Here is a 15,828-nt window from a genome sequence, read left to right as displayed (position 1 = left end):
ATGGTGATCCTCCTGCAGCATAGCAACAACCTCAGCACCGGGCACAGCTCCGCGTCGGACCCCGCTGCGGCCTCGCTGGGCCGGGCGGGTCACACCGCGGCCGCCGTAGTCCTCGGATTCATCCTGGTCCTGGGTTTCCTCGGTAACTTCCTCGTGCTCACGGTGTTCTCGCGCTTCCCCGGGCTGGTGACTCCGGTGAACGTGCTGCTGATCAACATCAGCGCGAGCGACATGCTCATCTGCATCTCCGGGACTCCGCTGAGCTTCGCAGCCAGCGTGCGTGGCAGGTGGCTGACCGGGTCCTACGGGTGCCGGTGGTACGGTTTCTCCAACGCGTTTTTCGGTGAGTTAATACGGATATTTGAAACTCAATGAAACTGAAAAAAAATAAAAAAAATTGCTCTAAAATACCTATTATAATTATTGATGCATTATATACAATGCATATATTGTAAACATCACCCTAATGCTGCAGCTGTCAAAGGTGGAGCTAATTTTAAATACTTTATATACTGCAGGATAGCTTGTGAATTTATTCAATGTATAATCAACAAATACATTATGATGTATTTGTTGATTATATTTTGTATAAATAAGCTGAATCTGCCCTGTAGTAACTAAAGCTATCAGATAAATGTAGTGGAAGTAAAATACTTGTATATGAAATGTTGTGGAGAAGAAGTAGGTCTATAATTAGCAGAAAATAGAAATACTCGAGTAGAGTATGTAGCTCAAAAATTGTTCCTAAGTAAAGTACTTGAATAAATGTTTAGATACTAAAAAGATAACTGAAAAAAACATCAGAATTATTTTCTTTTAAAAATATATGAATTTTCTGGAAATATAGCTTGCATATGAATTGTATGTGAAATGTCCATAAAAAAAATGAGAGTACTCATTCTGTAAAAAATAAACACTATATGGGTAATAGTATTGGATTCTATTATACTTATAATGATTAAATTGTAAGCAGCTATTTAATTACATATATTGAAATATTTTTGGAAGTTTAATTTATAACAATGCATCCAATTTTATAGGTTGATCATGTGTTTTGGATCTTAAGTTGTAAATTGTAACTGCAGCAGATGAAGGTAGTGGAGTATAAGTACACTTGGTCATTAATCAGGCTTTTAAATGGAGATATGATTGGCTCAGTTTGATATATATACTGAATGAATGTGTCTCTCTCTCTGTCAGGTATAGTATCTTTGGTGTCTCTCTCTCTGCTGTCCTTGGAGCGATACTTGGCGTTGCTAGTCAGAACCCACTCGGACTCGAACCCCTCTCAGTACCGCCGAGCCAGGCTCGCTGTAGCGGCCTCCTGGCTCTACTCGCTGGTCTGGACTCTGCCCCCGCTGCTCGGCTGGAGCAGGTCTGTATTGCTCCAATATTAACCCATCATATCACTCATTATTAGATAAAACTACCAGGAAAGTTCTGGTCTAGTCGGTTAATAAAAAAGTGATTAAAGAAATGAGTGGCTTAAGAGAAACTAACTTAAGAGAGCTACATGTTTAGGTCATCTGCAAATGTTCTGCCTTACTTCACAATGTAACTTACTGAGTTAATATGTTGTTTGTTTTACGTGTCTTTTAATGCAAATGCAAATTAGACCCTAAACAACGAAAAAGTAAAGTGTTCATTTGTTTATTTGAATAATCTAATGTCAAGCCTGTCTCAAACGAAACAAATTGGCATTCAAATTAGGAAAGGGTTTATCAAAATTCTTGGTTTTAACTAAATATTTTATATGAATATTATCTTGTCCTTTCTTTAGTCTTTGTATTTTTGCCTGAGTTTGACAACCAACCAACTGGATAATATTATAGTGCAGATAATTTTAGACTAAAGTAGTAGAAATAGTAGTAGAAGAAATAGGTGTCTGCCTTCCCTTCCCAACGCCCCATCTAGCACATAAAAGTATCAACATGGACATTTTTCAGTTCCAGAACAAGGACAATCAACATTTAATAACACAGAAATCCATAATGTTAAACACGAAGCATATGAAATCAGACCATATGTTGTGTGTTATGGAGCAGCTACGGGCCGGAGGGTCCCGGCACCACCTGCTCCGTTCAGTGGCACCAGCGCTCGACCGCAGCTCGCTCCTACATCAGCTGTTTGTTCGTCTTCTGCCTGCTGCTGCCACTGCTGCTCATGTTCTTCTGCTATGGGAGGATCCTGCTGGCTGTGCGAGCCGTGGCAGGACAGGTGAGCGTGCAGAATGACCTTTGACCCCTTTATACTGTGTGACGTCTTTGTGCGTCAACCAGTGTTTGTGAGAGTGTTTGTGTTTGTCCAGGTCACCAGGATCAATCGGTCCTCAGCTGAGCGGAGGGAAGGCCGTGTCCTTCTAATGGTGGTCTCCATGGTGACAGGCTACCTATTGTGCTGGATGCCATATGGTGTTGTGGCGATGCTGGCAGCCTTTGGAAAGCCCGGCGTGGTGCCGCCTGCTGCCAGTTTGATCCCATCCCTGCTGGCAAAGACCAGCACCGTCCTCAACCCTGTTATTTATGTGCTGCTCAACAACCAGGTACCAACAATTCCCTGTAAACATCTGACACAAAGGGTACATCCCAAGTCTCTTATTTGTCGTTTCCTCGCTCCTCGATCCTCGCTTGAACTGGAAGTCGTTCTGCGCCGCCATATTGACGGCCGTCCCAAAGCTCTTATTTCAGCACCGAGGAGCGAGGATCGAGGAGCGAGGAGGGATAACCGAGGAGCCATGAGCGAGGATGCATGAGAGCTTCCCCTCATCGTTCATCTGTTATCTGATTGGACGCTGCAGCCGATAGTACTGATCTGATATAGCTCATCATCACTGGAGTTTAATACCAGAGTGATGACAGATCACACACTGAATGGATTAAAAAGTCAGAGAGAGTTAAAGAGTTGGAGAGTCTGTCTGTCTGTCAGTAGAAACACTTTTACATCATTTATCTTCATTTCCATTCATTCATATGAGGCTGATAGTGTGAGTGTCAGGTTGGATGAGTTATGTAATTCCAATTTACCCCGAAACATTGAGCCTAATAAAATAATTCAAGTGTTTAGGAGGAAACATAATCATATTCTGGATTATTTAATAATGACATCACAATCCCAATTTCAAAACATACAGATGTTAATAATTCATAAATAAGACAAACGCACCAAGTAATCGGTCCTGCGCTTATTAATATTAGTACAGTGATGATTACTGTGTTTCATTATTAATGTTAGTACAGTGATGATTTCGTTGTTTCATTATTAATATTAGTACAGTGATGATTTCATTATTAATATTAGTACAGTGATGTTTCATTATTAATATTAGTACAGTGATGATTTCGTTGTTTCATTATTAATATTAGTACAGTGATCATGTGTGCAGACATAAAATCAAAAGTCTCTCCAGCTGTTAAAGCAGACTGACAGCTGATCAGCTGTGTTCAGCGGCCGCCGTCATCAGAAACAGACGTCGCTTAACGTCTCATGTCTCTTAAAACACATTTCCTCGTTTCCTCTCTCCTCGCCTGGTTTCCTTGCGTCTCTCCATGCATCCCTGGTGGGCGGGACTAAGACGCAAGGAAAGGACGCAAGTGAGGGAATCGAGGAGGCAATTTAAGAGACTTGGGATGTACCCAAAGTCATCTGCCATCCTCTAAATGACATTTGCTTTTTTTTCCAACTCCATCAAAACAAAACTAGAGGTGCTAAACATTTGTTAAGCCTCAACAATTATATGATATGTTCACACAGTAAAACTTAATGCTATATCCTACAATTCTGTTGCACCAAAGCTTGTTGCCTGTTTAGATATGTTTTTATAATTTAAATCCAATATAATTAAACACTGACACACCAGAATCTGAGTATAACATTTTAAAAAAGGATCAAAATTGATGCTGCAGAACCAGAGATATCATCTTCTTTCTTGTCAAAATCTGGCGCCTAAATTAACAACGTTCATTGGTGCCTAAATCTCAACTATACTTATTGCCAAATCTGTCATTATTTTTCATGGGTGTTGCTAGGCAGCTCTTATTCTGCTCACAAAGCTCTGACAGGTCGATTGTTTCTCCAGCCTGTGGAAACAGACATCACTGGGCACAACACCAGATCTATTTGCATTGCTGAAGATGTGGGCGGAGATTCAGAGGTCTAAAACCAGGCTAGAATTAATTAATTTGCCTGCTTTACAATCCAGCCTTGGTTTATATACTCTTTTCACATTGTTTCCCTGCCTTAGCTGGCACATTTCACCAAGAACCACAATCCTCTGTGATAACATGTAGCTGAAGACTGACTCTGTATCATATAAATTTTGCTGCCTCGACCTCCTCTGTTTGTGTGTGTCTATCAGTTCTCCAGGTGTCTCCTGTATATGATCAGGTGCAGCTCAGAAGCCCCTCCCACCCAAGTTCACCATATTCTGCCCAGCAGAAGGGGTGTGTGGCGTCACGCTCCCCACCCACCACCAACAGAGGAACAAAACACAGTGCATGCCATGTTCACATCCAGAGACCAGCAAGAACAAGGGCCTGCTCTGGTGCTAGTGGCTCAATATGCAACATAGAGGTCAAAGGTCACTTTAGCTCAATGATGGAAAAATGACATTATTCAACTTTTCTTTTTCAATTTATTTGACCGGTTTTTAAACAAACATTTCAAAAGATTTTAGAAATGTCTATGTGTTTGACCTGTTCTGTTGATACATTAAGCAGACCATGCAGCTCCATGTGCTTCATTTTGAATATTTGTAACTGTAACGGTTTATCACAGCAGCAGTCAGATGTATGTTGGCCCTCAATGTCAGAGTATAGCTGCACTGACTTACCTCTGTCCAATGTTGAACTTTGCATCAGATGTAGCTCTTTTTCATGGTCTAATCCTATGGGCATATAACTTTAATTTGATTTTATATTTTTCTCTTTATCACTGGGTAACCCACTCTATCTCACAATGTATTTGTCACATGGAAATCAAAATTAGAAAAGCAAGTTTGACTACATGTAACTTTGGACATTATTTCTACTAAACCATCAAAACTGAAGTGTGACTGTTTACGTCAAACTATTTTTGTCTACTCTGCAAAAATAAAAACGTCTTTGCACCCTTAGAGGCTCATCTGTATGTCAAATATAAATGCACCTACAGCAGTGTGATTGAGCAAGGTGGGTAACTAAACAAAATACATTGACCACATTAGATACATAAAGAGACATTTAGACTCTTTTTATTCATGATCAACAATATACACCGATTAAAAAACCCTCGATTCAGAATAAACAACTTTAAATTCCTGAATGGATGGTCAACACCAAAATAATTTATTATGAAAATAAAAATACGTCTTCAAAAATATACAGTCATTATGCTTCATGAACACTGACTGAACTCTCAGTAAGTGAAAGATTAGTCTAAAGTCACAGTCACATTAGTGGTGAATCATACAACTTTACAGACATATAGAAATACTTTCAGGTACAAGGTGAGAGGAAGCGTGAAAGTGCAGTGTAATACCGTGGCTTCACCTTGGAGGAAATGTTGGAGAAACCTCTTCAAGCAGGTAGTACACATTAGATATAAAACCCAAACCACTTGATGAGTCTCTCTATCGTGTTCAGACATTAACACTGCACATTAGTCTTACAAACAATCCAAAAATAAACTTGGGACACGCCTCACAAATTCTCTTTAAGGTGCATCAATATGGTGGAGCACCAAAGCCGAGTGATTTTCCTCTTTCGTTTAACTGGGGTGTGGAGTGTCTGCTGATTTCTATGGGAAGAAAAGACACAATGTTCTAGTATAACTGAAATTACCAAAGCTGAGAGAGAAAATGAAGACGATTTATGATTGGAAATCACACACGTCAAAACTGCATCCTTCAACTGTGGTGCTTTGATTAATCTTGACAGCTCAAAAAGTTAAAAAGGTGCAATATACTGGATTCAGAGCATTATAACAGCAGCAAACAACTATTTTCTATGTAAAGATATAATGGAGTAATGTCTAGCCTGAGCAGAGAATTAAGTTGCTTGTTCTGTGTGATGTAATCCGAGCTTCTCCTTGCTTTGTTGACAGCACCTGGCAGGCCGTGCATGCTTTTAGTGCAACTTTATGCATGTGATTGTCGCCGACTGGCTAGCTCACTGCCGATGCTCTGCACCGCTCTTATACGGCGGTATCATCTTATAAGTAAATGTAAAATAATGTTGTTGTTATTTGGGGTAGTGATTAAAGCTGACTCTATAGTTGGTTATTAAGGGGTTAAGGACTACGCTTCAGGGTTACAGCAGAGACAGAGATACTATGTGTGCAAGAACTTTGATTGGTCGGCTTGGTCTGCTTATGTTTCCTGTGGAAATTTTTAAGAGTAAGACAACATTGTTGAATCTTGTTAGTGTTAATATTAATATTAATAAGAGCATCTTTAGGGGTCATAAGTTTCATTTATTCTTGATTTAAAAACTGCTTAAAAGAACTTACATCTCCAACACTCTGTAGCTTTATATTATATAATGATATTAAATTTAGAGCGACTGTGGCTCGTTACTAGTGGCCTCATTTTCAAAGAGATCAACTTGCAAAAAAACATTTGTTACTGTAAACTCTGGTGAAAGTTATCCTCTGGCAACAGGAAAAAATATTGTTGGATGTGCGGATACATAAACTTCAGGTGAAAATCTGTAGTATCAAACCACACAGTTGTTTAATCAATGATAATAATAAATCAAAAAGTTAAGAAAAAGAAAGAAAAGTCTTTAAGTTATTTATCAAGATAAAATAGCTTGAATTTGTGATGAACTTTTATCATAAGTTGGGTTCATTTTTATAAATAAAATGAAAATTGTTTAAAAAATGAAGTGTATTTTAACCTCACCTGTGAGTAGTTTAACGGAGACACCACGTGCTCTGATTTTGTGTAGTCGGGCGGGTTGGCGTGGGGGTCGTAGCCCAGACGAGCCAGCATTGGGGCGATTTCAGCCATGTCGCTTATCACGTCAGAGGGAATGTGACCGACCCACTTCGAGAGGGCTTCTGTGTTCACCGGCTTCATCACCTGGTCGGTGGAGCGCTCAACCCTGCACACAAACACAACTTCAGTTCATGTGTTTGTGTGTTCGACCGTAATGTTACAGGTTCTTTATGGAGGAGAATATGTTCTGAAACAAATGTTACTTGTAATTAACCACTGAAGAGTGACAAATTTATGAAAATTAAAACTAATCAAACATTTTAAGTTAAATCTAATACACATCGTTATAATGCTGTATTTCATCGTTATGTATGCATTTACTATGTCTATGAAAAGCATGTTAATGAAATCAATAAAAAAATAAAATAATACATTTTTTAAATTAATAATTCTTTGTTTGATTTGCTTTGACTTACGCGTTTTAAATCTTCCACACATATCAACCTGTCCACACTTAATAAATAAATAAATGTGTTTGCAAGCTTGTACACACATGATTTAGAACAACAACATGCAATAATTTACTATTCTGAGGAGGTTTAAAACATTTGTGTGACTAATATTGCACGAACCGTTGCATAACTAATCAAAATGAGGGTGCTAATACTAATTCCTTCTAATACACGCCAGGTTTGGGTTTTTGCTGGTTGAAGCAGCCAGATTCCCACCAAATCCCCTGAGCTTCTGCCCTGTGAAGAGATGCTCTATTTGAATCACAACAAGTAAGTGGAGCAACACAAACTTAACTCTACTGATTGAAAGCTTTACTTGACTTTGAAATGTTTGGCTGCTAAAGATGTAAACTCTGGCTGAACTCGGGGGTCCTGTAGACTCGGTTGATTCAAATATATGACTTGTGTGTTCAAATCTGCCTCTCGTTATGTGCTGCATTTCAAAGTATTGGAGAAAAAAACTATTTAATATACTTGGGGTCCATGTTTTCGATGTTCTCTGTAATATTTCTGGGATTGGGTTTAATGAAACAACCTGGCGTTTACAGTCTCTGATGACATATCACACATGTTGTGTTTAAACAGATATTTAAGATGCATGTTCACAGGTTTTAGACATTAAATATGTCAATATGAAAGAATGGGATTTAGTGTTTTCAAATAAAATGATAAATGTGGAATAGTGGAGACGGTTTTGAAGCAGCTTTAAGGTTTTCAAAATGAATTAATTTAATTGTTTTTTTTACGGGTTCGTCAATAAATTCTCAAGATACAGCACTGGTGTTGATTTATTAATTTTAAATTCCTCGCTACGCGAATGGTGTAATTTTAAGTATTTTTAAGTATAGCTAGCAAATTATACTTGATATCAAGTCACATGAAGGTACAACATAGACAGATAAATCTAATTCTCATTAATTCTACATTAATCAATCAAAAATGCTTCTCAGTCCAGCTATCTGAATTATACTATGACAGTCTCTAGAGTTTTAGATTGTTGTTTGGAAAAAACAAGCTGTGTGTCTTGAAGAATTCTTTACCATCTTCTTACATGAAGACAAATCAATTCTAAAAATAATCGTTAGTTGCAGCTTTAGAAGAGACAGATAACAGTTTCCTCAAAGACAAATAAAAATCTTTGTGTGTTATTCACCAAACATTTTGACACTGGTCTGCACCTCGCAGTGTTGTCAACTCTAGAAATATTTTTTATCAAATGTCATTCTTAGAAACGTAGGAAGACACTAACTGAGGTAGAGTGAAATACATCACAAAATAACAGTTCTCTGATTCCACCTGAACCTGCACTCTGACCCCTAGAATGGACAGGACGAGTAAAAATAGATGTTCCTATTGATCGATCCATACAGTTTTAAATTACAAGTGTCGCATCTCTTTCATCCACATCCTGTCACAAAACAGAACTCGAATGGCAAGAAAATAATATAGACATGAAGAAAATATGGTCAAAATGTAAATCAATGGAAGGTGTTTCATCTTAATCTTCATATTTAAAAAAATACATCACTAAAAGTAGATGTCTTAAGAACTTATAAATTATATTATTAATGTTATATGATATTTAGTCATTAATATGCAGCACAGGTGTAAGCAAACGTGAGCAGCAGCTCATGAACATGTTGAGTTGACTGATAGACGGAGAGAGAAGAGTGAGCGGTGAGAATCACAGCTGCTTTTTAGCATCCTGTTAGAAATGACACCTGTTATCCTGAAATATACCTCAAAGCCAGCAAGGTGGGAATTCACAGGAGGAATAATAATGCAGAATGATCACATTTCACACACTTACTTGGACAGAGACACGCCACCGGCCTTTCCAATCAGCTCTTCATGGTGCATCACTGACGGGTCCCACTGCAGCTCCAGGAAGTGAAGCAATTTCCTCATTTCCTCCTCTGCGTGGAGAACCAGCTGCTCGTAACGGACGGGCATACATCTGGACTCCCCGGCGGCCTGGCACTGGCTGAACATGGTCTCCACCGCGCTGCTCCATTTGGTCAGACAGTCCCTGTAGCTGGTCAGGTCAAAGCCAGAGATGGTGACCTGTGAATGGAAGCAGAGCGATGAGATTAACGAAGGAGAGTAAACACAGAATGGAAAATGTAGTGTGTCTCAACTCGGCAGCGGTACAAACTTGTTATGTGGCTGTTTGGAAACATGAGTTTCGTGAGGAAGTTTGTTTGCCTGCATCCCTGATAAGATAAAGAAACCCAGCATACCTTGCGTGATATCATGGAATGGACTGTTGCCCGTCCATCTCGTAGCATGAGCACAAATTTGGCTTTAGGGAAAATGCGGGACAGATATGAGAGAGACTTCAAGGCGAACGGGTCCTTGTTGCAGAGGCGAGGTGCAGGCTCCCCGTGGCCGACTATCACCTGAAACACATTGAAGTAATATTACAACAGGGAATACCACAGCTGCCACATGCAAACAATTCCTTCTTAATACTCAGAATACCATGATTTTATTCTACATATTGATACGCTGAATATAAATATATGTGTAATTTACAATAACAGAGATGAGCACTTTTATCCTATTAAAGACAAAAAAGGATTGTTTTACTCTAAAACAGACTAGTTATTACCCAAGATAGTGTTACATTTACACAAATTACCTTAAATAAAGCTATAATTTGTTATGTTAGAAGTGCATTTTCAATTGTTTTCTTGCTGAGACTTATATGAGCTGCTCCCTCATCTGTCCACTGAATATGAAGCTACAGTCGGCAGCCAGAGTGAGAAAAACGTCAATTTGTGCCCTGCGTCCAGCTGATAAATAATCTGGCTCGTAACACTTTTGACGTGTTATTTACAGAGCTTTAGAGGTAGGTGGACTTTGTTACCTTTGAACAAAGCCAGGAAGCTGTTGCCCAGGGTTTTTGAGCTTTATATTTAAACAAGATAAGTGTCTGCTGTTTGTTGCTTGACCTTTCAGCAAGACAGCGAATGAGTATATTTTCAAAAATGTTGAACGATTCCTTTAATAATCACTATCATACACAAGTAGCTGTTACCCAAACTGCATCTTATTTAGCATTTTTTGTCAAATAGCCCTTTACATTTTCTTTAAATTGCTACAGGCAGTTAAACAAAGTTTAGAAGTAAAATGTCATCCATAACAGGCACACAGATTAGTTGATGGACTGAATTAATAATTTTTATAATATTAATTTCGGTAATTTTTCAAGCAAGAAAGCCAAACATTTTCTGGCTCAAGCGTCTCAAATGTGATATATTAAAGTAAATATGAAATAATAATGGAATAATGGAAATACTTGTTTAACATGAAGCATTTTCTGCTTCATATCTACATTTAAATAGTTTCAAAAGCTTTTAATAACCCTGTGTATGCAAACACATCATCCTAAAGCTGAAACATTCTTTCGACTCATAAACATGTAGACTAACGGATCCTGAGGCAACAAACAGCTCACCTCCAACAGGAACGCCCGAACGGCTGAGTCCAACACCTGGTCAGTGACACCGGCCTCGTCCAGTCGTATCCTCTCCTTCACCGAGCGGCTCCAGGTGGCCCGCATGGCCAGGAGGCGGGGAATCACTCGGGTCTCTTCCCCGCACCGCACAGCATTGTGGGCATCCAGCATGACGCGCATCAGCGTGGTGCCGCTCCTGGGGAAGCCTCCGATGAAGATGAGGGGCGTGTCCTCAGGGAAACGTTCATTCAGGGTTGAGCTCTGATTGGCCAAGCCCATGTTGAGCTCCATCCACCGGTACCGATGGCTTTTTGGAGGGCAATCCATCCCGCTCATGCCCAGGTAGATCAGGGAGGCGGAGCAGAGGAGCATGCAGCCCAGCAGCAGGCTCGATCTGGTGTTCCTCATGGTTCAGAGTCAGAGGTCATAAAACTATTTCCAGGGGCAACTGAGGAGGCGGCTGGAATCAGATGTGGATGCAGCTACCTCTTAAATTTCAGCAAAGCTCAGGTCAAGATTTGGTTGCACACTGACAGAGCAGATGATGAGGATGACTGTGAGAAAAATAGCTGAGGGGATGCTGAGGAAGGTCAGGAGGGTGATGTGTCCTTCGGAGACTCCTCACACCTCTGCAGCTCCTCAGCCCTGGTGTCGGACAGCAGGCTCAAGGCCCGCCGCACTCCGCTGCCGGCCATGTCGCTTATCCATCGTTTCTACCTAAAAACATGAGAAGAGCACTTCAAGACAAGAACTGCACAGGAATCAGTTTAAATTGCTTCCAAGCAAATACACAATGCTTCTGTTTCTACCTGATCGTACTGCAGTATGGGATGAGGTTTATTTTCCAAGCATGATTTCGCAACTTGCCAAGGAACAAAAAAAAAAACCCCATCATATTTTAGATTTCCAATAAATGAGTAACTCCAAACATTAGCCAGAGTTATTATAAGCAAGCAGGATGTGGTGGTGGCTGCTGTGTTATTTTGCCAAGAACACTCACTCTCAGAGGGGCTGAAACGCATCCAAATGTTTGTTCTCAAAGCAGCTATTCTGCATCTTTCCGCTGGGGAGCCACTGACCGTTCAGCCATATCAAAGTTCTCTGTGGCAACGCAGACACACTCTCAGGCAGTGTATCTGAATCCACTAATTACAACTTCCTCATGTTTTTATTTCTGCCATAATGCAACTCATAGCAATTTATTTAAGATCGTATTACTATTGACCAAGGGAGTCATCCTGCAACTTCCCCATTTCGCTTCTCCAATATGCCTACGAGTGGAATCAGCAAAACAAGACAGCATCTGATTCCTCTTATTGCCACACACGCGTGAAGAAACAATTGAATTTAGATGAAAATGAAGTAACTATAATGATTTCACTAATATTTAACACTGATTTCACCGCAGTGTTTGGATACTTTTAAAGCAACAGTGGAGCTCTGAAACTCAAATTCACAGCAGTTTTACTTCTTAGAGAAGCTCTAAGCAAATATGGAAAATATGTCTCCCTTTCTCTGAGGGATTTTGGTTTCTGTCATGTTCAGATTGAACGTGCGGGGAGCCTAACATCTGGATGCCACGTGGGGAACTCCTCTCTCTGCTGGACTGGAGCAGCTTTGATGTAAAAAATTCAGACTGATGATCACAGCATAAAGGGAAAAAAATCAAATGAGGACATCGCTGCCTGGCTGGGGTACTTAGGTGCTGCCTTAAGCCGTGCTAAGTCCAGCGGTATCCCCAAGCTTTACATGTAAATCTAATGCATTTCAATGCAGAGATTAAGCCACTTGGAGTTTTGCAGAGAATTAGGCCAGTGGTTTAAGACGAGCCTTGCTGCTTTTATTCTCACAACAGATTTAAAAAAGGGCCAGTTCACCCAAATTACAATAAAGTGTATTTTCTCAAAGCTAAAGATTATTTTCATTTGGGTTTTATTTCATCATTCATTTGGTCTATAAAAAAAAAGTTTATGACATTCACAATTTCTTAAAGGCCAAGAGATATGTTCCTGTTGAATTCTTTGATATATTTGTTTTTCTTTCCGTTCACCACCGTTGCATTGGAGCAGAAGCAGAGATCCTGCAGAGATACATCTGGAACCTGGGCCAACAAAACCAAAACTACATGCTTGGCTAGACACAACTAGACAAGAGGTTTCCGCAAAGACTAAGAGTGGGTAGCTACTCTGATAAATCGGGGATATGACCTTGAAAAGGCCGATGTGTTTGCTGATCAAGGACAAGCCAACAAACTAAGTCTATAATAAGCAGAAAACAGTGATCTGTCATCAGTCATTGGCTGGCAAGAAAACTGACATCTTTGAGCAGAAGGTTGTCAGCAGAGCCAAATACAAGTGTTACCTCCTCTTTAAAAAAGGAGTGGGTATTTACTTCCTGACAAAGGGAAAGTCTAACTGAGAGAACATCTAATACATTTAACCTGAACCCTGTCAAGAGCCTGAGCATTCTTAGAGTCGTTTCCTTGGATGCCCCACATTGAATTTACAACTCTTAAGTAGTTTTCTACATTTATTTTGTTTTCTTTATTCTACACTGCAATGACAGTTACCCTTCAGTGGAAAATGTGACACTATTTGAATATCCTTAAAAAAAGGTACATTTCAGCTGCTTCATCATCAAGAATTACTGCCCCTTTTTTTTTTTTTTTTTTTTATTATATTATTATATATATATAATATGGGTGACATCTTTGACCAGCAGGTCGTGAAGAAATCTAAAGCCTCACTGTTCCTCACAGGAGGGAGCAATGACACCGACTTCCTGCTGGAAGGAAAGTCTGGGAGGGAGAGCAACTTATACGTTTTCCCTTCTGTGGTTAATGCATTACTGTCAGCAGCATGTCCCTTGTTGGGTCTATTTCCTTGAATGCCCTTCATTGAATGTTTTTCATCATATATTCACTATTTTGCCATTCTTGCTCTCTCTCAATGTTGCAATGACAGCCCCCTTCTGAGTGACAAAACAATGTATATCCTAAAAAGGTACACATTCAACTGCAGATGCATCAACCTGAAAAAAAATGCAGCATTTTTACATCGTTGCATAAAATATGTGGGGACCAAGGTGGATATATAGTAAACAGGTCAACTCAAGCTATCACCGCAATCGACTGTGTGTGTGTGTGTGTGTGTGTGTGTGTGTGTGTGTGTGTGTGTGTGTGTGTGTGCAGAAATAGGATTATTCCACGGCTGCAAAAAAAAAAATTGAAGGCCCAGAATCCAATAACATCTGGCCTGACTTGATGATGCATCTTATCTGCAAAAAATAAAAAAAAAAAAAAAAATAACAATAATAATGCACCCGAGGCGGGCAGCCACCAGGTGAATGACCTGCTATCAGTCCGACACACCGCGACACACCAGCGGCCACAGACAGCTCACCACGACCGCCAGAGAAGCCCGTCAGTGTGTTGTTTAACCACCTCTACTTAACATTCATTTGGCTGTCTGTGTGGAGCCAACACGTCGTACATTTAATCAGAGCCGTTCACTCACCAGTCTGTGAAACTGACGAAATCCAAGGAGAAAAAAAAAACACACACACACGAACAAAAAAAAAACCAGCTGAACCAGCAGCTCTTTTATATCCACCTCGATGTTTTCGATCACCGGCGGAGGTCAAAGCGGTGTTGGGTATATTTTAAAAAAAGACACAGCATTACACAAGGTTTTCGTGCTGGTTCACAATGTAACTTTACTCCGTGAGAAGTCGAGCTGGTTCTACCGCTGAGAGGGAGGAGAAAAAATATATCTAGTGAGTACGAGCGGAGCCAGGCAGAGAATGCTGCGCTCTGATTGGTCCCTGGACGTTCCGACTGCTGCTTGGGAGGATCCTATTGGTGGAGGCGTTAAAGGGCAATTCCGCCGCAGTGACAAACCCAGTTTTTTTTTCTTTTTCTTTCTTTCGCCCTCGAGGCTAAAATTACTTTACTTCATCGATTCGTGTGCTCTCAGTAAAAGCCCACAGGGGAAATCTAATCACAGTGTGGGATTTAGTGGAGGTTTAACCCGCCTCACTTCATTTACCCGCCTCTTCATTAGTAAACCAGATTTTGGTAACTATTTTAGTGTGACATGGATCTTGCTGATATATTGCGTGCTCTGTGGAGAACCACGTGTGACTTATTAGGCAAGCCTGTCAAATTGCAATAAATAAAACATAAAATAACCTCTAAAATTCATGAATAAGCAATGAGATACATCAATAATCAATTAATTATGTAAGCATTAATGACTATTGAACTGATAAAAGGTGTGCAATAAAATATATATAAAAAAAGGTTGACTTTCTCTTGCGTTGACTATAGATATCTTATTTACAATGTGATATATCTCTTTTGAAATTATAATAAAACTTCTTAGCTTTATGTATGTCAAGTTGGCTCAGCTATTAAAGAGACGGAGAGGATAAACTGCCAAGTCAACACTAAGTAGATAGCACATCCTATTGCAGCATGAATAACACACACTGTGATTTACAAAATGAGAAAGCCATGGCCAGAATTCAAGGGGAGCCCGAGGGGCCAGAAATTAGGCGACAGGCCCCTATGAACCCCTTTTCATCCCACTTCACCATGTACAGTCTATGCTACAATACTAGCTGACCCAAGTTCTCCTTTATGGTAAAACACATACATTTAGACACCCTAACCCAGAGACTCAGCTATTAAAGCCCAAACCAGATTTTAGCCTTCATCAAATGGTATGTGGTTTATTGCTTTATATTTCCAAACTGATTTAAAGTTAAAAAAAAATAAGCACATGCCAGTAGACATATAGTAAACTTGGAGCTTTCAGGACCTGGAGATTTGTGGGTCCCTGGACGATTGCCAACTGGATCTTTATCTATCCTTGGAAAAATATTTAAAACATTTAACAGTCTTTGACTGCAATGAAATCTTATTCAATTTATATGTTTTCAAT

General features: G+C 39.8%; 2 protein-coding genes across 2 annotated transcripts; one reads left to right on the top strand and one right to left on the bottom strand.

Moving 5' to 3' along the window:
• On the top strand, positions 1–4,567 carry LOC129113532 (pinopsin-like). Its single transcript, XM_054625887.1, has 5 exons — positions 1–343; positions 1,201–1,375; positions 2,046–2,217; positions 2,309–2,542; positions 4,355–4,567. The coding sequence occupies exons 1-5, from the start codon at positions 1–3 to the stop codon at positions 4,565–4,567; spliced, it is 1,137 nt and encodes a 378-aa protein (XP_054481862.1).
• A 67-nt stretch (positions 4,568–4,634) lies between these two features.
• On the bottom strand, positions 4,635–14,820 carry LOC129113533 (protein-tyrosine sulfotransferase 1-like). The gene is made up of 6 exons (XM_054625888.1): positions 14,401–14,820; positions 10,886–11,602; positions 9,666–9,824; positions 9,236–9,489; positions 6,878–7,079; positions 4,635–5,772 (listed from the first exon to the last, which is right to left on the bottom strand). The coding sequence occupies exons 2-6, from the start codon at positions 11,291–11,293 to the stop codon at positions 5,743–5,745; spliced, it is 1,053 nt and encodes a 350-aa protein (XP_054481863.1). The 5' UTR covers positions 11,294–11,602; positions 14,401–14,820; the 3' UTR covers positions 4,635–5,742.
• Between the last annotated feature and the right edge of the window lie 1,008 nt (positions 14,821–15,828).

The sequence above is a fragment of the Anoplopoma fimbria genome, chromosome 24, assembly GCF_027596085.1.
Source record: "Anoplopoma fimbria isolate UVic2021 breed Golden Eagle Sablefish chromosome 24, Afim_UVic_2022, whole genome shotgun sequence".
Lineage (NCBI taxonomy): Eukaryota > Metazoa > Chordata > Actinopteri > Perciformes > Anoplopomatidae > Anoplopoma > Anoplopoma fimbria.
The sequence above is the reverse complement of the archived record's forward strand: the minus strand, read 5'-3'. Positions and strand labels throughout refer to the sequence as shown.

Bases quoted from the DNA above. Each gene is read 5' to 3' on its own strand.
- LOC129113532 (XM_054625887.1), top strand. From the start codon at position 1: ATGGTGATCCTCCTGCAGCATAGCAACAACCTCAGCACCGGGCACAGC. The intron at 344-1,200 runs GTGAGTTAATAC...TCTCTCTGTCAG, and splicing joins TTTCTCCAACGCGTTTTTCG to GTATAGTATCTTTGGTGTCT. The intron at 2,543-4,354 runs GTACCAACAATT...TGTGTCTATCAG, and splicing joins ATGTGCTGCTCAACAACCAG to TTCTCCAGGTGTCTCCTGTA.
- LOC129113533 (XM_054625888.1), bottom strand. From the start codon at position 11,293: ATGAGGAACACCAGATCGAGCCTGCTGCTGGGCTGCATGCTCCTCTGC. The intron at 9,490-9,665 runs GTATGCTGGGTT...TTCCATTCACAG, and splicing joins ATTCCATGATATCACGCAAG to GTCACCATCTCTGGCTTTGA. The intron at 7,080-9,235 runs GTAAGTGTGTGA...GTTTGTGTGCAG, and splicing joins GGTGGCGTGTCTCTGTCCAA to GGTTGAGCGCTCCACCGACC.